General features: G+C 41.2%; 1 protein-coding gene across 1 annotated transcript in view; it reads right to left on the bottom strand.

Moving 5' to 3' along the window:
• The window catches only part of TEDC1 (tubulin epsilon and delta complex 1), a 67137-nt gene that overhangs the window by 26519 nt on the left and 14925 nt on the right, over nucleotides 1–25693 (bottom strand). Inside the window, exons 4-5 of the mRNA XM_057372816.1 lie at nucleotides 22242–22412; nucleotides 16594–16692 (exon numbers count right to left, since the gene is read on the bottom strand). Of these exons, the coding sequence (XP_057228799.1) occupies nucleotides 16594–16692; nucleotides 22242–22412 (270 nt within the window). The remainder of the gene's footprint in view (nucleotides 1–16593; nucleotides 16693–22241; nucleotides 22413–25693) is intronic.

Below are 25693 nucleotides of genomic sequence, written 5' to 3'. Positions count from 1 at the left end.
AATTCCATAATGAACTGCTTTGCAGTAACCACTTCTTTAAGCCGTTGTAAGGAAACCACCCCTGGTGCAAGCAACAGCTTTGCTATAGAGAATAAACTGTGCCTCACTGAGCTGCCTCAGAGCAGCTGCCAGGAAACCTCAGTGCGATGCAGAAAAATGCCAGCTCTGTCAAGAGCATGCCTCACTTCCTCTGGCACATGGCTGTGACCTCCAAAGCCAAGCCTCCAGCATCCAAYGCAGATCACTGACCTCAGGAAACTGTGAGAGCTTCAGCTGAGGTGACACGATGACCTAGGTGGTTTTGGATACCTCCCCAGAGACAGTCAAAAGCCATCTGGACACAGCCCTGAGCAATGTGCATTCCCTTCCTTGGGCAGGGAATTTGGACCAGGCGGCCTCCAGTGGCCCCATCCAACCCTACCCACTCTGTGACACTCAACAAGAGGCCAAAGTTGAATCTTCCTTGGTATCCACAAGTCTAACTCGTGTGTTGTTTAAACATATTTGTAATTACTTTTTCTGTTGAGATATTAATCTCTTTCATATTATTTACCACCGTATTACAAAAATCATTAGTGCCTGTAGACTGTTACAGAAATCAATATTTAATAAATTTGCAGCATAATGCACCCTTTTCAAAGGCTCAGTTCCAGAGAGCTCCCCACAACAAGTATTTAATCTCCGATGCCCACAGCTCATAATTCAACTACCGTAGCACTGGCAAAAGTATTTTTAATCAAAAATTGCTCTGCCTAAATGTTCAGAAAATCATTTTATTGTTAGACAGACAAAAAATGATCTTTCAGCAATAAATTCTGTTTCTTGGCTCAGAGACAAAACACTGCTAATTCATCACCATTCATATATGTCTGCAGACAGAAAACTTGCATTGGACTCCAGAGCCCTGTAAACCTCACTCCAAATGCCAACAGCYCTGGAAAATTACTCAGGGCTTGGGATAGGGTTGGCTTAGTAGGAAAGCTGATATGGGGGAATTATCAAGACTATTCAATAATTGTATTTGTTTAATAGGAAATGGCTTTATTCAGTGTGCATTCGGGTAATCTGAATTCTAGTTCAGAATATCTAACAACCACAGGAGGAAGCAACATGGAGAAGTTCATTCCAAAAAAAAATGCAAAGAAAAGGGGTAAATATCCATGAAAGTTACACAGTTTGTTACCAGAAATAAACTGTAACTGGGATTAAGGTTTTAGAGACCTAACCAAGCATCAGATGAAACAAATAAAATTCAATACATCTTCTCCTCTATCAATACAAAAGTCCCTTGACTGAAAAAACATGTAAATACTGACAAATGAGAGCCTCTCAGCAGGCAGGCTGTTAGATGGAAGAAATTTCATTTTAAATGGTAACACAGCCTAAATTGCACTTTGGAAGGACAAAATTTTGAGACCCCCTTCACCAAAGAAAAACAGAGAAAATCTCAGTACCACAAACATCTCAGGCTGGGACAAACAAACAACACTGTAGGTGGACACACTCGGTACTTCAAGTTTCAGTTCCACATTTTGATTTTTCCAGAAGGAAAGCCAGTTTAAGACATTGCCACATATCCCTTGAGGGCTAAAACAAAAATAAATAYGTCTGAAAACTAGAGAGTCACGCTGAAATAAAAGCAGCTGAAGAGCAAAAAGCTACAGAACAAAAAGCAGCCTCTAGCCACAAGGCAAATAAAGACCTACTCTGATTTCTCTGCCTGTGAAGTATCACTGAGAGCCAAGACAGAGCAGGAGAAACACTTCAGTCCATCACGAGGCAGTGGATCTGAAAGGCTCTTGGAGGACAGAAGTGGATGAGAATTTCTTCCAGCACCAGATATGGACCCCATATGGACCTTGACCAACACCCCAGMAGGGATAGGAAAAGACCTCTGGCTCTAGAAACAGGTATTTCTGTGTCTGCTGAGCATCATTCTTTTGGAACTGTAATTCCAAAATTATAACTGGGGTTTTTTTGTGCTGTAAGGGAAAAAAGGACTTGGATCTCTCACAGAAGACACAATATATAAAATACAAAACACAGAAGCTTTGGGTGCAGGAGTATAATTCCAGATGCTTGGATATGTGTAAAATCTCCAACACCTAAACAAAAATAAGTKACTTTTTCACCCCCCAACACCAGTTTTATGTCACCACAGCCCAAACTCCAATTGAGCTATCTCAGTTTTACACTGCTGAGAGCAGGAAATCAAACCACTAGTTAAAAACTTAAATGACAAAGATCATCATTATAAAACATAATTGCTATTTGTGGAGGGATTCAGAAAACAGCTGTTTAAAATGCAACTGAAAGAAAATGAAGTTTAAAACAAACAGAATGAGGCATTTGGCAGAYAAAAAAATGTCTTAGAGCTTTCACATTGATAGGCAATGAGCTGGGTTGTATTAATGACATTCAGTTGCAGAGGAATGGGTCAATGAATGGATGTTTGGCATTTTCCCTATGGAATCGGCATGTAGTAAAACATGGAAAAAGTATCAGGAAAAAGAAGACTGAAGTTTTGTACTTCAACAGCCAAGATCAATATAGGTAACAATGAAAAAGGTACACATTTTCTTCCCTTAAGCTACCAATGATTTTGGGTACCTAACCTGGCCTACCTGAAGAGGCAAATTTTCAGGCAGTACCAAATACTTTTAGCTCACTTAAAGCACATCCAGTAGATACCAAACATCACAATTTACTTTGGAGAAATCTCAGCTAGAGGATTTCAAAGAAAAGCATCAAATTGTATCACAGTACTGCCTGACAGCTGTTATTATTGTACTGCCAACCAAAACCCCCGTGCAGCTGATGTCAAAAAAAAGACCATTATTCTTCTGCTTTTATTCAGACTGTTTCTATACACAGAACAAAGCAATATCCATACTCCTTATTTTTCCCTTTTCTCCCCTCCCATATACTCACCCATTTCCCTATATTTCTAACAGGCCACAGAGACATACATAGAAATCAACAAGAACAAGCAGTTTCTAAYGGAACCGTTCGGAATTCAGAATTGACACCACACCTCTGAACAGCTCCAATATCCCAGGTCCCGTGCATTTCCACACGGGGTGTTACTACACCAAGAAATCCTGGTTCCAGGAGGAGCATTCCTGTGTGTGCATGGGTCTTGTTTTCCATATGCACCTGTTCCATGTGTTCCTGACCTTCCCACAAGCACCTGCCACCTCTCTGCCACCTTCTCTRCCTACAGACCTGGAAGGGCCAGGGGGTCCTTACCCCAGGATTGTATGAGCAGGGACATCCAGATGTCCCCAGTGTGTTTCAAGGGACAGKACAGAGCTGCCCAGCTTCACCTGCACTCCCAGGACATTCCAGATGGACATTATGGTGATGTCCATGTCCATCATGGTGAGGATTGGCTTGTACACCATCCATAGCAACACAAACCCAACCTCTGAGCATCAGCAAATACCAGWGTTAGATAAAACTGAGCTCTTGCCCAAAGACACAAAAAGAAACAAAGATTAACGGTCTCTGCCATCTGAGACCCAACAGCACGCAGAATTATCACAGATGTTCATCTTTGTTAAGGAATTAATTTTAAAATTTATTCAACATGTGGATTAGTCTAAGCTTGCCAAYTTGATATGAGTACAGTTTCTCCTAGTCTAGCTCTTTGACAAGCCATCATAGACTATTTGTACATGCAGGTATTTTTTTCACACATTTTAAAATGTGTTACTGCCTAGAGAAACTACTAATTTAAAGTCTGCTATAGTTTCTCATGTCAATTAATTTCTCTTGCTAGTCTCTTTCACACTCCTTTAAATTAAGYAACAAACATTTAAAAAGCACCACAAATCCAAAATCTTGCAAAACATGAGTAACAGCTGATTTTATAACTCTATTTCCTTGGCTATTTAAAAAAACAAAAACACCTGCCATTGGAGCTGAGTTAACCTTATGGGCCAATTGCACACCAAGTTTAATTTTACAAGGCTATAAAAACACCTCTGCCAGTCTCCTCACAGTCTGAGTTGCATTGTCACATCCAGAAAATGAGCACAGTTCAGTTCAGCTTTCCAGCAACAGTTCAGTTGTGGCCAAAGCCATTGMAATATACAAATTTAACTTCAGTCTGCTTCTTTAACTAGCATGAGAATGAAGTGGTCGTGTCCTGCTTGACTTTCTGGATGGGTTAAGTATGTTTTTGATGTAGAGGTGGATGCAGGACAACCTTCTGGATGAGTTAAATACATTTTTGATGCAGAGGCRGATGCAGGACAACACGAAGTCCCAGTTAGGGGTCACAAGATCATCATATTTCTAAGGCACTTCAGGATCAGCCTTCATCGAGAGCTGTACTTTGGCTCAGGAAAAGAGTGAGAAGCCTGGGGTCCCTTTTCTGTCAGAAGCTGATAACTCAATTCTCTTTGGCATGAAATAACAACAGAGAAGACTCCACAAGCAGCTCTGCCCTTTCTAGTGGCTACTGTTAGCTTCAAGGCACAATTTAAGAGATGAGTCAGGAGTTTTAAAGCTCCTCACCCAAACTCTTTTTCATTTAATTTGCTCCTTCAGGGTTCAATACCCCTGTTAAGATCCACAAGGCTGCACCAACAAGACCCTTTCTGACTCCATCACCAAAACCTATCAGCAAGTAAGCCACTCTCACTCTGAGGTCTCCTCTGACAAAAAGTTAAAGAGGCAGCACAGCATGACCAKGGGATTTTTATGTGGATAGAAGACACACCTCTCATCACACCAGCCTCAGCTGGTAAGTGGCAGTTCTATTTTCAGCTTACAGGCACCAGATATGATGCTGGTAAAACCTCTTGCATAGAAGTGTRTGGGATCACAGTGCGTCCTTGTCCTCCCTGTGCTGACCCAAAGCATCACCTGAGCCGGACAGCTTGCTCCCCACACTGGGTTGGCTAGCACTTCCACCAAAGAAAAAAAAGAAAAATCAAATGCCAGCTGATGACAAAATACCTCAGCCTTGTCTCTCCAGCTGATTAATTCCAACTGCATTGTCTCAGGTGGAATTATATTATAGTATATCACTGTCATTGTCACTGTCACAGCATTCAAATTATGTTAAGAATGGCATAAAACAAGCAAAAGCACAAAAGCAGCAGTGAAGCTGAGAATCATTCTATCAGTTCTGCCACTGGCAATGACAACCAAGAGTTCATATCAGTGCAGCATATATGGACTGTGTTCCGGAGACACCTTTCTTTTGGTGTAGGAGTTTAACATATTGCTGCTACATAGTCCAACAATTTATGGAGCCCATGATAAACCACTGCATCATTTTTCAAGGTCCAAGAACTCTATAAGCTTGGTCAGTAAAATGTACTAAGCAATAACTCATCCCCAAAAAAATGGCGATGGCAACTACAGAACTGCAGCTCTATTAACTCCCTTTTTTTTTGTATGGATAAGTTTAGCTGAAAGCAATATTAGTGACAAATTGCAGCCTGGGGAAATTTTCAGATCAAGGTAATAATGCTATGAGGTAGAATGATTTGCTTTAGCGTTGCTATATAATGCTGCCAGTTCCCTCCAACTGGACACTAACTGCAGCCAGAGGCCACCTTGCTTAAAAAAATACCTAAAGAAATATTTTAGCACTAAACCTGTCTGGAGTAATAAAAAAAACAGAGCATCCTTCCCAAGAAGGGGCAGTGGGAAAGTGAAATTAGGTAGAAAGTTCAACAACTGAATGATTCATGGCTGGTGACAAGCTGTGTGCCTGTGAGCTGAAGGAGCTGGTCTYGTGCTAACATGGAAAGGAACCTCTGAAGGGCTTTGAATCCAAATTTCTGCTCAAAGCAAGGTACTCAGGGCTCTGCCCAGCAAGTCCTGAACACAAACAACACAGATGGCACCCCTCCTCCAGGATCTGGTTCCAGAGCTTGATCAATTCATGGCAATTTTTCCCTGTTTTACCTGGCCAGAATTTCTCATGTTCCAGCTTGTGCCTGCTGCCCCTTCTCCTGTCCCATCTCTGAGAAGGGCTCGGTCCATGCTCTATCTCAGGAACCTTTCTGGGCTTGCTGCTGGTATGTCACTGTCCTGTGCTGGGTCAAGGACACAGAGCAGTCTCACCAGCACTGGGCAGAGGGGCAGGAACCCTCCCTTTGCCCTCACAGCATTCCAGCTCACAGTGCCTGGGATGCAGCCAGCCTTTGTTCCCTGGGCACACTGCTGACTCCTGGGACCTTCCTGCCCACCTGAGACCCCAGATACTGTTAAAGACTACTGGACCAAGAGCTGATCACAGAGGGACACCAATGAAAGCCAATTTGAGCTCAGTGACCCAAACAATTTTCCACTCAAGCCACCACCCACTCATCCAGCCCACCCTTAACCAACCTGGCTTTAAGGATGTCAGAATTTTCTTYAGTGAAACACAAACACAGGCACATTCTCTGTGCCTACCTGCCTTTCTCAGAGCTCTTTAATTACATGTCTCTGCCTCCTCCTGGGATGGGACACTCCACACTGCTTTGAAAGAGAACCAGCAGCAGGATCTGAGGGAACTGCAGAGGTGGAAAGTGCTTGTCCCAGAACAGGTGGAACTGAACCAGCTGGGAACAGCAGGCATCAGAGRAGCAGAAACCATCTGATGCCACAGCCAGTTGCAGGGAAGGAGAATTGTTTTGATCATATTTGCCTTTTGAGATTTAAAGCATTTTAGCTCCTGCAGAGGCTTCTTTCTTTCTACAGCATGAGGAAGAGTCATTTATATATTTCCAGCCTCTCCAACCTCCCTAAATTAACTCTCCCACAGGTATCCTTTCTCCTGTCATCAATCCTCAGCTTCCACTCTGACCTCTGTCTGCCTCCTGGCTCTTCTAGTGCTTGCCCATCTTCCAGACATGATCTGGAAGCCAAACCCCACTGCTCCTGGAGGGTGAGTAAAACCTCCAGCAGCAGCACAACAGGGATGAACAGGGAAGTTAGGAGAAAAATTCCTCACCCAACACAACTGGTCCATTGCCTGCTCCAAGAGGAGACCATATAAAGTATTCATAGGCAAGTCATATTAAACTTTTTTCCAGCCTTCCCTTCTAAAATTGACTTGACTCTGCTTTGGAAAGTCCAATATAGATTATTGCGCACAATTTGACTGCTCTTGCTTCCACAAGAGCACAGCAGGCCAGAGATTTCCACTTTCTTAAGAAGGATCAGGAACTTGGCTACAAGCAGATACTGTCTAAAAGCAGCTTTGAAGCCATTTGACCTCTGTAATTCTTCCTGATTTTACACAGATGACAAGGGTTGAATCTGTTCTGCCTCATTTTTGCAAATGAGTACCCAGATCCACTGTTTCCAAGAGGTTTTAATAACTCCTACAGCAAGCCATGTTTTATATGATAAATGTCAGGAAATGAACTGAAAACCATTTGCCTACAGCATTTCGGAAGGAATATGACATGGCAGCCTACCCTCTCCTCCTGCAAAGTGAATCATTAAATAAAGGCAGGAATAACATTCTTTGTTCCTGCCATGTAGCACAGGGTGGGCAGCACATGCTGTCACTGACAGCTCCTTTGCTTTCTTAGCACTTACTCTTGCCTTGTGAGGAAATGTGAGAAAGAAAAATGATATCTGAATTGCCCAGAGTTTCTCCRATTTCTGTTTTAAATTGCTTTCTCAGTAGTCGCTCTCCTACTCTACAGGAAATACATAACAACCACCAGATCACCCTTTTTGTAAGACAGCATCCAGTGTTGCCCCAGTAGGAGAAAGGAGGGAAAGGAGGGGTTCCCATTTACACAGCCAGAAGGAACAAAACACACCAGAGCTTTTTCCARTTCCAACAAACTCCAATGTACCAAGCATCAAAGCAACAGGGCCTTCTCCCAGGAAAACAACAATGAGTAATAAGTATTCTGAATTTTAAAGGTAGTCAAGGCAGTCCCACTAAGAAGACCACAACACTTAAATGTATTGTATTGAATATCCCCACACACTGGAAAATGTGGATTTCCAGCAAGATTCATCCTCCCTGGAGGCTCTGAAACTGCCTATCCCAGCACCACAGCAGTCACTCTGCTCCTGAAATTACACCACCAAAACATCAAAATAAATGCAGCTAGAAAGGAACCATAAACCTTTCAACCAACATAACCCACAGAGATTTAAAGCCAGTTCTTGTTCTGTAATTCAGCTTAGCAATGCCAGGGCACCAAGGAGTCTCTGAGAGGGTCAGAAAGTCAGCTCAGAAAAGGATTACCAAAACAATCCTGACCCTGCTCATCATAGAGCAGCATCAAGGGTATATTTCATTTTAGYCTGCAGGTGACCTTCATATTAAACCCATCCTTACAACCTCTATTCCTTCTGTGAACAGCCACCACCACAATTCRAGTACTCTGGATCATTCAGCTCCCTCAAGCTTTCTCGTGTGAGCCTCCAGGCCTCCTGCATTTAGGTGCTGGGGCCCCATTTATAATGCAAYACATCATCAGATCTGCTCTCCTCTGCAATATTAATGCAACTCCCATGTTATTTCTCAACAACCTGACTACCATGCATGTAAAATGTCTAAAGTAACTGTGGTTGGAAGAGCAACACAAAGCATTAAGTCATTTAACAGGGGGGAAAAAAGCCTTGCCTTTCACTGGCAGCGCTGTTCAGAGCACATGGCAGTAAGCGTGTTTTACACCTCTAATGCACAACCCAGCAGGATAAATGCTAAAGTTGGAAACTGAAGCATTTAAAGTTAAAAAGTGCCAGAATCCAAGCTGCCTGAACAACACTGACTTGACCCTCCCATGTGTGTAAGGTCTAGAATTATGCAACCAGAATGTTTCCCTTCATAATCTCTCCCACCAAGGGCACAGATTGGCTGGTGCTCACTCCACATGCTATTCCTTTTCCCTTTAAATGGTCTATTATTCTGTTTGTTCTTCAGAGGGAAGCCATAGCCTTATTTGTCACACATCATTCAAATTCCATTCTAAAGGCAGAATTTTTATCTTGAAGATAAACAAGTTATCTTCCCTAATGACCCATGTGAGACAAGATAATAGCATTGCTGTCGTGCTGCAAATGGGAAATGAAAACAAGGGGATGTAAGTAAAATGCTTCCATTGCTTTTGGATGCCTTAACTGAGACTTCCAAGACACGATTTTCAGGAAATTTAAAAGTTACTGTAAAGCACTTTATTTTCACATCTAGCCAGCATAACTCAACAATTTGCAGGGATGGTTCAGGTGGTTGTCACCGAGTTCCTGTGGCAGCACAGCCATGGGACAGTGCTGAGCAGCTCCAGTGGGACAAGCCAGGCAGCAGGGCCAGCGTGCAGTAGCTCACACCACTCTGCTGGCTGCAAAGACCTACTACAGCTGGGGCTAAATTCAGCATCACTGGGTGGTGCTGCCTGCACTGCTCAAAGTCCTGAGGGGCTCTGTGCAGAGCTCTCATCAAGTTCAGCAGYAGCTGGGAACACTCAGCATTCCCAGAAATCAGATCTTTGAGTGTCACACAAAAACAAAGTGAACACCCCATGCACAGCCCACTGTGGAAAATCCAGGTTAAGTAACTTATCATAGTTAACTTGAGAACACAAAGGCAAATATGTCTGGCAGCATTCCAGGACAAAGGATAACTCTCTTCCTTCCTCTTCCTTCCTCTTCCAATGATTTTCTCACCCTTCTCCACCTTCATTAACCACTTTCTTCATCACAAACCACTTTCTGATCCACAAACAAGGCACCCTGCTCCCTGAATGACACAATGGTTCCTAATAAACATCCCTCACACTGCAACATTGTGCTCCCCTTTAGACTATTGATAACTTTGATGTTTTTAGAAAGATACTTTTGAAAATTCCTCCTGCACCATCAGGAGATTGTCGACTTAGACCATTGGAGGGGGATTACTTTCCTGAAATCCTCAGATTCCCACAAGGAGCAAGACAGTGACTCAAGTCTTTAGACAGATGCTTCCCCATTCACAGATCCCTGTCCTAATTTTCCTCTCCAACCTTGATCTTCCTGTCCATATTTAGTCCCTTGTGCCTCAATCAGTTTCTTTTCACGCATATAATCTGAATTCTTTCACATCAGAGCTACCTTGTTTCCCCCATGTCCTCATTCAGGCCTCTTGTCCATGGGTCTCTCCAATCTCTCCTGATTTCACCAAACAAGAGCCAGAGCAAAAAGGTTCTTCACTATCCATCCTATCCCTTTCCAGATTCCTGCTTCAGCTCCCAGTCTGCAGCTCCTAACACACTCCATATTCCCTTGTTCTTCAATGAATAACATTGGAGTAGTTTAATAAAAGCAAGTTAAAGACAGGAAGAGAGGAAAACACTTTAAAAGGGCAAAGCATTTTCTATTTTTATTCCAAGTGCTGTGGTGAGCATAATTATGCAAATTCAAAAAGCTTGTCATAATTGACCTTTTCAAAACATGTGTGTCCATGGGCCTAACATACAATTCTTTGGTGAACCTTGAAATTTATTAAAGGTCAGCAGCTCTAGAACTTAATTTCATTTCATCATTAAAAAATCTACTTAACATGCATGCAGCCATCACCAATCATCAAGGAAAAACAAACTTGCTTAAAAACAGGTAAAAATCTTGATGCATTGTGCTAGCAAAACCTGTACCTTTAAAATGTTGTAAAAGAAATTTTTTTTTAAAAAAAGTTCTTTATAACATAAACTAACAGAACCTATCAGTTTAATTGTTATTCTGGAAATTTAACAATGCCAAAATCTAAAGAATCTGATCATCTGAAGTCCTGGAAGCAGCTCTGGTAAATGGTCAACAGTCACTACTGCTTCGAACTAAGTTAATTCCAGCAGTCTGTAGAGTAAGTCTGAAATCTCATTGTGTTCAGATTCTCCAGGGCTTGGCTGTCTCTTCTGTGCTATTGCTCCAAGAACTGTCACAGCTCTTAGTGCTCCTTTGGGGAAGACTGTTCTCCACCTTTACAGTCTCGTTTGCAGAAACTCATTTTMTCCCTACTTTGAAAACTGGTGCTTTCTATGAAGAGCTCACACAGACCCTGGCACAACTCCTGGTAAAATGAAACTCCATAAAGATTTCTGTGACATCAGGAGTGGCCAAGGAGGGATTTTGGACAGAACATGCCCAAAAAGAAAACYAAAACAGGAAAACCTCACCCTTTCTCAAACACAAGCCCCAATGGAGTTACTCTTATGCTGTATTAGTTTTTTGCAGGATCTACTTGACAAATTTCAAGCTTTTTTTTTTCTTCCAGGGAAGTTAAATACTGTGACAAATAAGCAAAGCTGCCCTTAATTAGAACAGTAGTTACAACACAAAATACTGATCCTGTTCCATGACAGAAATGACAGAACTGTGGCTTTTACCAAGGGAATGAAACAATAAACATATAAAAAGCAGAGGGCCAGATCAAACAGAATTAGTTGCCAGAGCACCACAGAAGATTAGGATTCTGTCAATTTAATACAACGAAGGCAGTTTGTCCTTGAAGCTCAGGATCATTTTTTCACTAAATAACAAATCTTTTTTTCTGGAATTTACATGCAGTACAAGCCTTCACTTCCTGACTTAAATCTTCTACCCAGCAGCACCACAGACTACAGGATGAATGCCATTTTTTTCCATTGGAATCTACACTGTGAGAAGTGTGTTGCTTCAACTGCTTTTTGTACAACAGATGGAAAGACATCATAAAATATCAGATAGCTCCCTAASAGGCTCTTTGAAATTCAAATAAGGTTACATATCCTTCACCTCACCATACAAGACCACAAAAGGGTTGATTACAAAAATACTAGCACAGGTCTGTGTCAAATCAATAATGTGACATGGTGTCAGGCTTATCAGAGGGGTTTAGCTGTTTATTTTCATTTAGCGCCTGCCTGCAGCGTCTGTCAGCACCGGGAACATTCCAGGAAGTCCCAAACAACCAACACAAGGACACCAAATATAGCCTGGGACACAGCAGCTGGTACTATCCTGCCACAGTTATTCCATTTTCATCCTCGAGAGGGTGAACAACCTGGGATCCATTTCTGGAGCTCATTCAGTGGCACAGTAATTATTCAGCAGGCAAATAAYGTGTATTAGCTGACAGACCTCACTTTTGCAGCTCTGCCCCCACACACATTCCAGGAGGTGRTGCTGTCCCTTGGATGCACTGAAATCACTGGCTTCTCTTTGCAGATAAAAACTTCAGCAGATCGGTAGCACTTCATGCAAGCCCACACGTGCATGCACAGGACACCAACTGAAGCCTCAAATTTAATGCAAAGTAAGAGGTAAATGCACATTTGAYGTTTCTGAAAATTCCAAGTCTATCAGCTCCAAACGCTTCCAATCTGAATGCACTTGTTCTGGAAAGAACAGCAGCTCTTTAGTGCTTTGCATGAATTCAAACCACAGGCTATTACTCACAGAGAATAAACCTGTTATGTCACCCATCTGTAACAGCCATCTGGGACAGATGTTTTAAATGAAAACTGCCATAAGATTTAGGGTTCACTATCAACTTACCTCACACCTTGATCATTTGTCCCTTGAATGACACAATAAGAAATTATGGATCCCACCTGACTGAAGGAAGCAATATGGATACTTTACATTGGTGTCCTTCCCTGATAAATGAACAGTCCAGAAAGCAGATCAGTGCTATGCCTGTACCATTCYATACCATCCCACCCAATCCCTGCTGCTTGGAGAGCTAAAGCTCACTTGAATTTTTTATGGGCATGGAATTGACCATATATTATGTATGCAAAGTCYGACAGACTATTTGTTTGCTCCTATTTACTTGCTACCAAGAACCTTAGTTCCTTAAGCCATATAAATCACCTTTAAAATGTGTTAATGATCAACAAACACAAASGTTTTTCATAAATTTATGAAACAAAATTATTAGCTATTCACATCCAAGTTCTATAAATTTCATTGCATGTCCATCTGGCAGACAGCTGCATTATTTATTTGCTGTCACACTCAGTAAATTGATTTACTGGCATTTAAAGGTGTCATCTTTACTCATTACAATTTCAATGATCACTCCAGCACTGCCAGCATTGCACCAATGACCTGAGTTTCAACTTTTAATCTCTGCTAAGATTGAATTCCACATACAAAGCAGTATATGAAGAGACAGAAGAAACTGAAGGACTTGGGYGCTTTGATTTAAAGTTCATTGATCTCTATATTGTAACAATTTGATGAGAAAGTTAATTTAATGACTCAAGTGCAGCATACACTTTTTTGAGCCCAAGGTAAACTTCAGAACTGGCAACACTGCTGTATAGAATTAAGATAAGTAGACCTGATAGATGAGAAAGAGGAATGAGGCTGCATCCTTGGAAAAGATTACTGCCCTGAAAAGTTTGGGGCAGATGCTGCTTACCCTCAGCCACATCTCTTCTGCATGCTGTCCCAGGTATGTTTCCTAACTATTTCAGCTGCWGTGCCAAGGACCACAACTCCATTTCTGCCCTGAAGATATTTCAGGCTGGCAAACAACAGCAGCCCCCCACTTCACCTCAGCTGATGAGGGGAACCACTTAAAAATAGAGCAGTACCCATCAGCTTGGAAAATRCATCAAAACACAAGACACTCAAGATGCTCTAGACCATGTTCTAGCCCACTCTAAGTGATAAGTGCAAGAGACTTTTACAGAAAAGACACAATGACCCCCACCAAGCTCCCTGCAGCTGTCCCCAGTTTGTGTGCYCAAGCATGGCCTCAAGCAAACAGCTCCAGAACCATCCCCACTGACTGAGGCAYTTCTGCACTTCCACTGGAAACTGAATTCCAGCTGAAATAACACCACCTCCCCTTCCCTGACACCCCCAGGCAGCACAGGAACTAAACAGAGAAGTAACCTGCAACTCACGGCCACACACATATATATAACCACAGCCAAACCACAGGAAAAGTTGGAATTTTGATCATGCCTCACTAGAGAAAAACATAATTAAAACCATTAGGTTTGGAAAACTTCCAGCCCTATGAATCTGACAAAGACATTTATGATGATAGAATAATAATAATGTCCAGTAAAATCCCTGTACATAAAAGCACTAAAAGTGTTTTACAGTCAAAAATCCAAGGAAAGAACATTTTAAATAAGTTAATGTGCATCTTCTACAGAAAAGGAGCAGTGTGACTTTTACATTTCACAAAGTGAAGCTTGACTTCACAGCTATCTGTATCCTATCACACTTTCGCTGTCAGACTAAACATCTCTTGTTTTGCTGCAAGTAGAGCAACTTATCTCACAGGGTATTTTTGATGAGAATGAACTCGAGCCTTAAACAAGAAGAGCCCAAGTCCTTTCTGTGATAGCGAATTTCTGACATTTTGATCCACTTTGCATTGCTATGCTTTGAAGGATGCCYGAGATGAGAAGGAATTCAGAACACCATCCACCAAGGGTGGTGCATTACAGTAAAGCATATTGACATGCTTGCTCTTTTTATTGATCCACACAGCGGGTTCTTACTTGAGGTAACATTAAGAGAAATGTCTCATTTACTTGAAAAGGAAAAAATAGTTTCACAGTTTTTGGAGAAAGCATTTGGCAGAGTGCTGCCATCTGCACCAATATTTGAAAACCAAGCTATTCAAATATGCATAATTTACTTAATCTTAGCAAGATATCTGAAAATRAAAGGCCTTTTATTGCGTTTTCCAAAGCAGCATCACTTTGCATATTGAATATTAGATCCATCTGGAGAAGTGACACTCAAAACAAYAATGTCTTTTCAAGTCCATACCACCTTGTTGTATCAGGCTCTTCATACATACTGAACATTTGACTTCCAGAAGCTGCTTTTGAGAAATAAGGGTAAGGGGAGACAAAATCTACAAAGAATGTTCAAGTGGTGGCCATAAAAATTATAAGGATCTCAAAAACATGTRTACTCAAATGTTGTGATGATTTCCTGCAATTTCTCCTGTTTATTTTAGAATCAGGCACAAGGGAGCAGCTTAGAGCTCCTTTCTTATATAGGCTGAGARCTTTAAGAGGTTAAGAATTTCACAGCTGATTATACTGACAAATAACTCCAGTTCTGGATCAGTCCAAGCAGTAAGCGACGTAAGAAAAGAATTTCCAACACACATGCACTGGAGCTGGAGCCTGTTTGGGATTGCACCTATCAGAGCCAAGAAACTGGAGACAGACTGTAGCCACTCATAGTTTATTTAAAGAAAACATCTTCTGTCACCCTGCCTCTCAGTCATCACCCTAGTTTTGTTTCATGTATTTGCTACTGAAGCATGGGAAAGATGGAATGAAGACTTCATTGATTTTAGTTAAACAACACAGCTGCCCACTGATCCTTCTTGACTACAGCACTCTAYCTAACCACAATGCTTTGCACTACGAAAAGGTTCTTTCCATTTTTTGCTGAGTCTCCCCTGAACAGAACATCTGGAGCAGGCATCCAGGAAAGGGAGCAGAATGCAAGAAAAAGCTCCTGGAATGATTCATTAACAAAGCAGCCAAAGCCAAAAACCAACGGTATCATTAAGCTTTATTGTAAGAGATCAGTGACATACTCAGGGTAAGGCTTCGAGAAAAAGGTAGCTGCAAAGTCCTTCTGCACAGCCTGGAAATTTCTAATTCCAGCCTGCCAGACCTTTACAGACATTTGCTAAGATCTGGAAGTCTATAGAGTTCAGAGCAATGTGCTGCTGTGTGTTCTGAGCTGCTGAGCAAGCCACAGGAGGGGGACGGWGAAGCAAAAGTAAAAAGGAAATCTCAAGCTGACTTAATGCCATTTACTCCAGAAAAACAATAATTTTACAGGMAAATGTTCTAAACAGGTGAATCTTACCAAGAGGCTGGTTCATCCAAGAAATRCTCGGCTATAAAAGATTAATGTGCACTTTACTTTAGGGGCTTAGAACACAAAACTATCCTCCCACCTTCAAATCTACTTTCCCCAATTTCTTTGTGTGCAATATTTACAATGCCCACTTTCCTTCTTAAGCAAGCAGCAGAAAGAGTATCATCTTTGAGCAAACACGTCTGGACAGACTGCAGAAACTTGTCAAATATTGATTTTGTTAGGGACRAGCTTGAAATTTCCATCTTGTTTCCATTTCATACAGAATCAACTTTTAGAAACTAATTTTTTAAAACAAATGCATTATACTGTATTTAAAAAAGTGAATTAAACTACTTCAAATAATGAACTGAAACATCTATGATAACTGAGTAATTGAGAGCAGTAGGAATTTATCCTTCCAGATAAAACATTACACTGGGAAAAATSGTGTTGTCCTAAGAGGTTCTGTCTTGCTCAGGCAAGGCCACAGGCAGACACTGTGCCTSGCTGGCCCAGGATACAACAGCAAGTCAGCCAACTTATCTAGAGTGTTTTATTCCACAAGCCTTTTCAGTCAGGTCTCTTCCCACTCCTTGTCTATCAGGTTTTATAAAACTTAGCTTAATATACCTTTGGGTTTGTGTTCTATAAAACCAGATTTGGTGAATACAAATAAGGGAAGAAACTCAAAATTCAATATATAAGCCCATATTTCTGTTGGAAACTAAGTTAAAAAACGTTATAAGGAATGCAGTCTTCACAGTGTTTGTGTAAAGCATACTGAGCATCCCAAAATTAGAGAAGCATTACCTGCTTGTAGTTCTCTGGTTGTCTAACGAGATCTGTTTCTGTGACAGAAAAATGTCCAAGGATCTTGTCCATGTGAGAGCCACTTGTGAATAAGTGGATCTGGAATAGATTAATTTTAAAGATATTTGTCAGTGCAAGGACCAGATTATTAACAACATCATTAACTACTATCCAACAGCTGTGTGGATTGGAATGGTGATGTGAACCAGGCTACAAACTCATTCCCAGTGGACATGTACAAATGTAGCTACTACCAGCAGCACCACAGCTCTTTTTAAAATAGCCAGAATGGAAAGGATGAGCATGCACCACAATCGTCTCACAAAACAGTCCCTCTGGTAGTGTTACCAGAACCACATGCAGGAATTGGAGCCACTGCTGCAGTAAAACAGTAAAACTGAAATATTTCCTTTTTTTATCCTGTCCTAAAGTCCTTTTCCTCACAATATGCATGCTCTTGTGCATAACATGAAAGAAGAAATCACTTAGACTGCAGAAGTCTTACCAGAGCTAAAGTATACTCTCAGAATTATTTTTATTTCTTCCTTTAAAGTAGAAAATGCTACCTAGTTACAGTAAGATTTTCTTTTGCTGCTCTACACTGTTGGCTTTTGCTTACCAAGACCTTGTCCCAGCTGCACTGGTGATAGTATCATCAATTACTTGATGAAGAAGCTTCCCAAGTTAGTCAAGGGAACAATAAAAACCAATTCCTCCTATTCAGAGCTGATCCCTTTGTTACTGTAATAACTGCAGCTGCCAAACAAGATAGCAGTGCACATTTGTCAGACAATCACTCATATTTCATTAATATTTCTGCCAGAAGACAGAGAATGTTTCCTGCTTTTCTTCCTTTATTCTAATGCGAGCTTTATCACACACTTGGGTATTGACAACTATTTTAAAGTTGACAGGCACTGGGTAATTATCAACCCTTCCATGAAACTTCAGAATATTTTAGCGTTCCTTTCCCAAAACTCACTGCTGGTGACAACCATCTGTCACATGTGCAGAGCTATGCGGGTTTAAAAATAAAAGAGCACCTCCCCACACAATGTTCTTCCTTTCCACTTGCCACTCCTCTCCCTGCTGCATTCTTGCGTAACTCTGGCTGCCAAAACTTTGGGACCCCAGCACCAGCAGTGAATTTCAGCCCTTTTTCCAAAGGATGTGGCAGCAGCATCCCCGGCTAAAGCCCAAAACAAATACACTAAAGCTGTAACAACCGAGGAGTAAGGTGTTCCCCTGGGACCAGACTAGATGGATACTGGAATAATCCAGTATTTGTATTTTTGCTATCTCTTCCTGATAACCAGGACACACTGAAGATAAAATGATGCTTACAGAGGGAAACAGCACAGGGGTAAAAGCAGCAGGTGAGAGGCAGAACATGCAGAGCTGTTGCATCTTGGTACTGGAACAGTCCAAGGTGGAGACAGGTCTGATTTAACCTTTCATCAACCTTTGCAACAGCACAGGGACAGCCCCCCACACTTAGCACAACTTCTGGGAGCTTCCAGTACCAATTCCTAAACGCCCTTGAGCTCAGACAAGCTGCTCTCCCTGCAGGGTGTCTAATTCACCTACGAGAAGATGAAAAGGAGGCTTGCTCATAGTTCACACACATTTGCATGAGAGGGAAAAAATTCTACCGCATTAAASAATGTGTTTCTGAGATCTAATGGCAAATTCACCTTAGGAAAAAAAGCAAAGATTTTCAAACAGAACAGACAGAAAATATATAAATAAACAACATAGCAATTCCCAGAGCAACATGGTAGATTTTTCATGTCAAGATACAGATGCATCTAACAATTGCAGTTTAGCTCACTCATAAATTACTGACAATGAGGTAATTACCCAGCACCAGTCCCTGCCCTCTATTATTCCGAGATCAAGACTTTGTCCTTGTCCCTTTACTCATACTACATCAGATATATAGATACAACCCATCCAATCCACTGCACTACATCTTATTTTATATTGTTTATCTTAGAGGCAGTACCAGAAACCATTCCATCACAGGTGGTAATTCCCAATGCTGCTCCTCGTTCTCACTGACAGAAAACAACTCCTGCCCTTCATTTCCAAGCATATTACAACCATTATTGTTGCTTTACCATCATCTGATAAGTCCAATTATGTTAAACTCTTCTTCTGTCATCAAGAATTCCATTTAATATCATTTTATTCTTACTAACCCATACACACAGCCCATAATCGGTTATTCACCTGCTTAAAAAAAAATTATCTCTGAACCTGATCTAACTCTCCACTACTTCGGGATGGAAAATAGCTGAAAATAACCCCAGGAAGCCCATCAGTTTTGCAGAAACTCACCTGTTCCACTGTTTTTTACAACATGTTGATTGTGGCACAGTGCATTTAACAGAGTCCCCAGAAAATGCCAGTTTTTATCTATAGAGGTTCCTACCTGTTTTGCTGATTCTATGCAAGGCTTCTCGCTTCCATTTCTTAAGGTAAAGTGGTAACTCAAAGACTAAATAAAAACAACTGTTCTCTCCTATGAATTCAAGAGCGATCAAAACCTGGGCAGACAGATACTCTTCTGGCACTTGACAGAAAGAGGAAGAAAGAGAATAGAAGGAACCAACAGATGTGCCTTAACACAGTAATTTATTCTCCACGTTTCCATATATTTGAAGGCATTTCAAGTAAATATGTACCACAGAGAATTTCGAGGGAATTCTAATGTTATTACTACATTATACTCTCAAAGAGAGCCAACCTGTCCACGTTGAGAAGCCATTATAATGTTATTCAACAGCTCATAGCCTCAGGCTGCAAAATTCCTCAGAAACAGAGAGGTTAAGATTTCCCTCAGGAAGTCTTCCTCCTACTGCAGGACACGTGTGCTTCTGTAAGCTTCAACATGCCTTCTGGGAGGTGAAGTCACTGAAAAGAACAGCTAGCAAAGAGAACAGCCAGGCAGGCCACTTAATAAGCAATTCCCAGCACAGAACCAGCTGTAGCTCCAGGGAGGCTTCCCTCTCTTGGGTACTGCAGAACTTCATCCCATCAACCTTAGGTGGCTGSAGGCAGGACTGAGTAGTTACAGAGCCCAGCAATATCCATAGGAAAAAATACAGAGTGGAAGAGCAGTCATCTTCTGAGTGAGAACATATTTTCCAACTATGTTGTGCTTTTCTCAGAAAGGCCCAAAAAGAGAAAATGGTATTTTAGAGCCCGTGTGAGTCAGAGAATGAAATCTATGGAAGTGTCGCCACTAGTTGGCAAAAATTATAGCTCCTGATCAGCAGTAAATAAGATTGTTCCTCAGCTGAGACACATAACCTGGTAAGTTATTAAACAGAGCGAGTAAAAGCCGTAATTATCATTTTGTAGAGAAAGCCCTCTGTAAATCTGCCAGCATAATTAAAAAACATAACACTCATTAGCCTTTTGCATACTGTGTTTGTGGTTTATTAGAGAAAAGCAGCAGCTCATACAGAGGTCATACTGGGTCAGTTCAGTCTTCTAACAAATAGAATAGTTTAAAAATTTCAAAATTAATRCAGCAGTAAAAGCAATTTCTCTAGACAGAGTCAGGAAATATCAATTATTGTTTATACAGCTGTTCAATTGTGTAAGTATATTCTATTTTCTGTTACCATAAATGCTAACATTAATGTGGCACTGTAATGAAGTCCTTCCAAAGTCACATTTACCTTTCTATTCTTCTGCTTTGMATTCAGACTAAAGTATAAACCAGAGCACTGCACTTCATTACAGCTCTGAACAGAACTCCCACAGCTGCACACATAATACCAGTGTGGGTTCACAAATGRAGGAGTTGGGCTTGTTTCCATCCTCCTTTGTGTACCTTCATGGTGGCAGCCCCGACTGTGGGAATCATCATCACCAGCATCACCTTTGCTTTCAGTTTAGTGCAGTGATGACTGCTGAAGAAGGCAGTAATGGCAGCTTTGGGAAGCTAGATGAACAGAGAAACATTCTCCCTCCTGCTTACTCCTCCAGAGTGTGGAAATTGTGGCTCAGGGAACCTGCAGCATAACTAACCTGTCTCTTACATTTGTCTAACATCCTAACTTTAGCAAGCATTATGCCTTAGGCAGCCACAGAGGGGAAAAAAAGTCCAAGTTTATTTCAAAGTACAACTTCCACAGGAGGGTCATCGTCTCTCATCTCCCCTGTCAACAAATTTAGCAAGTTGCCCCAATCAGCACATCTCTTCATTACTTCATTGCCTCTTTTGGGCCATTGAGAGTATCTGTTTGTACTCCAGCTCCCAGRTTTGACCTGCTCTTAATTCTTCCTTGGCCTCATTAACTGCAAGCTGAGGCACTGGAGCTGCCTAMTGATTTGTTACTGTCAAGTCCCACATAAATCAGAGCACAGATGATGAGTTATGGAGGCATTTGCCTCACCTACTAGAAAAACCAGCATACCTTGAAGAGAGGTGGTTTATCAGGGGAGAAGATGCCAATCATTTCATTTGAGATTCACCTCTCCCAATCCCATCACAGTCTGTAATCACACTGCAAAAAGCCAAGAACTGCACCTGCACTCAGAGGGAATTGCCACCTTTGTTCCCAGATCAGGGAAGCACATCAGCAGCGGTCAATGAGAAGCAAAAGGTTGTTTTAGATGCTGCACACACAGCACCTGATCCTTCTTCCCCAGGGCTGTCAATCAGACATCTTCCCTAGCAATCAGTTCACAGAAAGAACAGAATGTAACCTCATTATAGTTTTTAGCACTGCTCTGTCAGACATAGGATTAAAACCAAGAAGGCACCTTCATTCAAAGGTAAAGACAACTTTTTGAGGTGTACTTTGGGAAGAAATTTCTCCCAACCATTTTTAGTCTCAAAAAAGGGTGAAAACTTCTGTGAAGTTTTTGAGTACAGTATTAGCTAGCTCCATTTAAGGTATCCAAAGAGATATAAATGGAGAAAGGGSACCTAGGGAAAACAATACTTAGTAACTTTTAGGACTATCTTTGGAACTATTTTTTTAAATTTATCTTTGCAGTCACCATCACTGTCAGCTTTGGGACTGAAGGCTGGTTCCATCCTAAACAGACATAATGCTCCCAGATGTCTCTGAGTTGACAGGCATCTAAACATTCAWAAATGAAACAGAACTGGAGTCTTAGCAGTGTAGAGGCTGTTACTGAGTCCTGATTTAAAAGCAGGGAGATTTTGGGTTCTGCTGAGCTATCCTCTAGTACTTTGGAAAGATACTGTGCATTTTATTTTGCTCTTACTTTCAATATTTATGCTCAACATTTTGAATKCACATTTCCAGTGAACTTATAGTTCTGCATCACTACTTCCTGTCTGGGGAACCAGAMTGCTCTATCTTGTTTCTACCAGGCATTTTCTGAGAAAAACGGCAGCAGCCRATGGTTGCAGAAGTGACAAATGTGCCAACCTGCAAAAGAGACTTTTATACAATTACAACCTTACAAACACTGTACATACTACATTTTCTCAYGGTTCTGCCACGCTGGAGAAAGTTGGAGGCACTTATATTCAGAGTAATTCACTCTTATCTACAGGAAAATGCAGAACTAGCAAACAAGAATAATTTGTACATTTAGCTCTAGCTGACAAGGCTTTTAAATAATAAACTATGTCATAGTGAGTTAGAAGAATCATTTACCTTGTGCAAAAGTTTGCATTGCTCTTGGTGCTGAGCGTGCAAACTCCTCCACTGGAACCTCAGCCTCCCATCCAAACACTGCAGGTAWCGAACATCCACTCTGTCTTCCAGCCCACCTTCGGGTGCTGCTTCAGCTGTACCTTCCTGGCTGCTAGGCAGATTATCTTCACACTGAAAGCAGTAAATAATGCCAACCTGATTTTAATTAGTTTCAACATTTTTCAAGTAATTCAGTAGCAAACATATGATATAYAGGCCAAAGAGGAAGAAAATCGCCTCAAAATGAAGTAAATTCCACCAGTACAGAGAAATTAGAATACAGGATGGGGAACAGTCTAAACAAGTAGAGAAGTGTGGAATAAATATCAGCTTCTCAGCTGTGATGTTGTGAGCTGTCTCCTCTCCCATCTTTCATTTTCTGTACCCAGGAAGACACAGTGTTCCTGAGACAGCAAGCATGCTCTTTACCCAGATGGGAAAATCATATTTTGACTAGATTTTAATATGTCAAAGAACATAAAAACAGATTTAGCTCCTGCAGCGTCTTCCTGAGACCCTATTTTGTAAATCAGTAACTTATATAGGGACAAAATTGTGGGGCTGTGCTTACCCAGCTATTTTATTTTCTCCTTCCAACATTCTCATCTGGCAGGATAGAGGAAAAGAAAAAATCATGCAGCTGGCAATGGCCAGGACTCCATAGAGGCACTCCCAGCTACAATAGTATCATCTGTTTTGCTTGTTTTGCCTTTTTCTGGAGTAATTTGGAAGGAAGAAGGGAGAAGCAAAGAGTTTCCATTTGTTAATCTYGTCCCACTTTTGCTCTGCTGCAGATGAAAAACCAACAACAACCGACACCTTCATCTTCTGGATGAAATTTCTGCAGCACATTTCTGTCGTATCTCTTTGCCAAGGAATATAGGGAATTCCACCTCCCCCRGCCCCTGGCACAAAGAGATCATTCACATGTACAAACAGATCTCTCCATTTTCAGCTAAGACTTCTGCAGATTGCAAATTAAAAGGGGAAGAAGACATGGGTAGTTTATGGTARTAATACTGATGCCAGTATTACCACTTAAAGTAAGGCTTTCCGTTTCATGCAGTCTATAGAAATTCCATGCAATAAACACAACCCATCATTCCATACGTTTTTACCATTACATGTTACTTCTACATAAGAAGTAGAAATAACACAGAACTACAAAGATCTGCTTATTCAGAATGGATGTTTGCCATTCTGAAAGGAAGTGTCTCCCAGTCTTAGACTCTCAAGACATTTCTTTAAAGTGGAAATTTTAAAAGCCTACTTGAAACATGACTGTTTTCAAGAAAACACTTAGGCAGATATTTGGACCCATAGACCTTGATGGTATTTAAACATATGTGCTTCCCTGCTTCACAGACTTCCACGTTCAATAAAATCTTAAAAAGATCCAGTTGGCAGGCAAAATTTGAGTGTAGTTCAATTTGGATCTTAAACTAACAAYGCAAACTGTAAAATGAAGAGAGTTYATTCTTGCCTTAAATGCAGGTTTCAACAGAAGTGTGTCTACAACCATGATCAAATAACCCCCTAACACTTGTTTTAACCTAAATATCACCAGTTGACAGGGCCTTTGTTACAATGAGTTCTCCTATTATTTATAAGCACAAAAATGCTGTTCTGGTCACAGAACAAAATGTATCAGCATTACAGGTTTGTTCCCTTTTGCTCTGTGGYTCAGATAAACACATACTATAAATCACAGAGGTGCAGGGCTGGTAAAGGGCTTCTCCTTTTAAAGGCACAGATTCATCTTTAGCAGGGAAAAAAAAAGAAAAAAAGAAAAAAGACAGTATCTCCTTTGTGCCAACTGCAATGTCCCTATTTTTCCTCTGCTCCTTCATCTTCAGGCTCTTGAACCAAGGCACTGTGTCCTAGGACACTGCAGTTTGAGCTAAGTACCTCCACAGTTCACTATTTTGCCCGAAATAGGATGTTTTCTGGACTATGAGACCATACAGATATGATCACCACRCTGTCCATTGGAATGATAAGCCAAGCAGTTGGATATTAGTCACTACAGCAGTGACACAAAACGTGTGTAAAGAGCATTAAAACACCTCACATAAGCAGCCAAAAAGCCACAAGGCCAAAGACAGACTTGGGAATCCCAGATTAAAATCTGCATTGTCCATAATTTACAGTTCTACTCCAACTTCCCTGGTTAGAGGTTTYAGAACAGCACAAATACTGCTCTCCTGGGGATTTATTTCAGGAAGGAATGGCATTAGACTGGATTGCTTTGGCAGTACAGTGACAAACACCATGCAGAGCTAATTTTATTGTAGCAACCTGCCTTATTAATATTAAAATAAGGAAGCCAGCCAATGCATTTTTAACAGGACCTCTCCATTATTTATTTCACAAACTGMACAAAAAATTTACTTTTGCTATGAAATACTTAGCCCGGCATAAAGTAAACAAGGTAAAAAAAAAAGGTCTTGCATATTATACTGTGACCTCAATTTCCAGTCCCATCTTTACAATCTAAGACTATTTACTGCTCTCCCAGTGGGTGAAAAATCMCTAAAATACCTGCCCAAGCTACAGGCTTTGCTTCAAATATCACTGTGAATTTATCTTATCTATGCAGCAATGCAGGTGCACACCTACATTATGCTGAGATATAGAAGTGCATATTTTTTAGTCCAGTTCATAAAGAGAGCAGCCAAGGCAACTACCCAGAGACCTCAACAGCCTTCCTGCACTTGGAATGCTCCATGCCAGCTCTGGAAGAGATCATTCCATAGCCACTTACCAGAGGASTGTTTTGCCTGCAAACTGTTTGCTGCAATTAATGTTTCTCTTTGATTCCGTTTCAGAAAAGGGATGTGCTTGGATCAGTGACAGGAATGGTGCCACAGGCTTGCAGTACAAAAGCCACATGAACAAAAATCAATGCCCTCATCACCATGCTGAGTTTTTTCCCCATTACTGGTGATACCTGAGCTGGCTTTGTCAAACTGGGAGATGTGGACCTGACAGAGCAGCCATGATTTCTGTCACTTAAGATTAATTAAGCAGAAGACAGAACGAAGCCCCTCATTTCCACTCTCACCATAACTCACCCCAAAGGAGCCTTCTATCCTAAAAGCTCCAAGCACTGCTGTTAGAAAATTTCCCTATCCACTTATTGGCARGACTCACAAAAGCAAGCACAAGTCTGATCAAAGTGACAAGCATATATTTACACGAGCTCTCACCAAGCCAGTTTCTGAACCATCACCCTGCCCACACTTCAGCAGAACCAGCTCTCCTGTGGTAAAAGATCCAGAAAAAAATAAACAGCCAAGCCCCATAACAAATACACATTCCAGGACACTGCCCATCACCATCCCAACCAAGGTAGCTCACAAACTACAAAAGCTACGCCAGGCTCATAAATACACCTCTGGTTTAGTCAGAGC

The sequence above is a fragment of the Malurus melanocephalus genome, unplaced genomic scaffold (genome assembly GCF_030028575.1).
Source record: "Malurus melanocephalus ecotype Western Australia unplaced genomic scaffold, MMel_1.1 scaffold_178, whole genome shotgun sequence".
Taxonomy (NCBI): domain Eukaryota; kingdom Metazoa; phylum Chordata; class Aves; order Passeriformes; family Maluridae; genus Malurus; species Malurus melanocephalus.
This window is presented reverse-complemented; position numbering and strand designations above follow the sequence as displayed.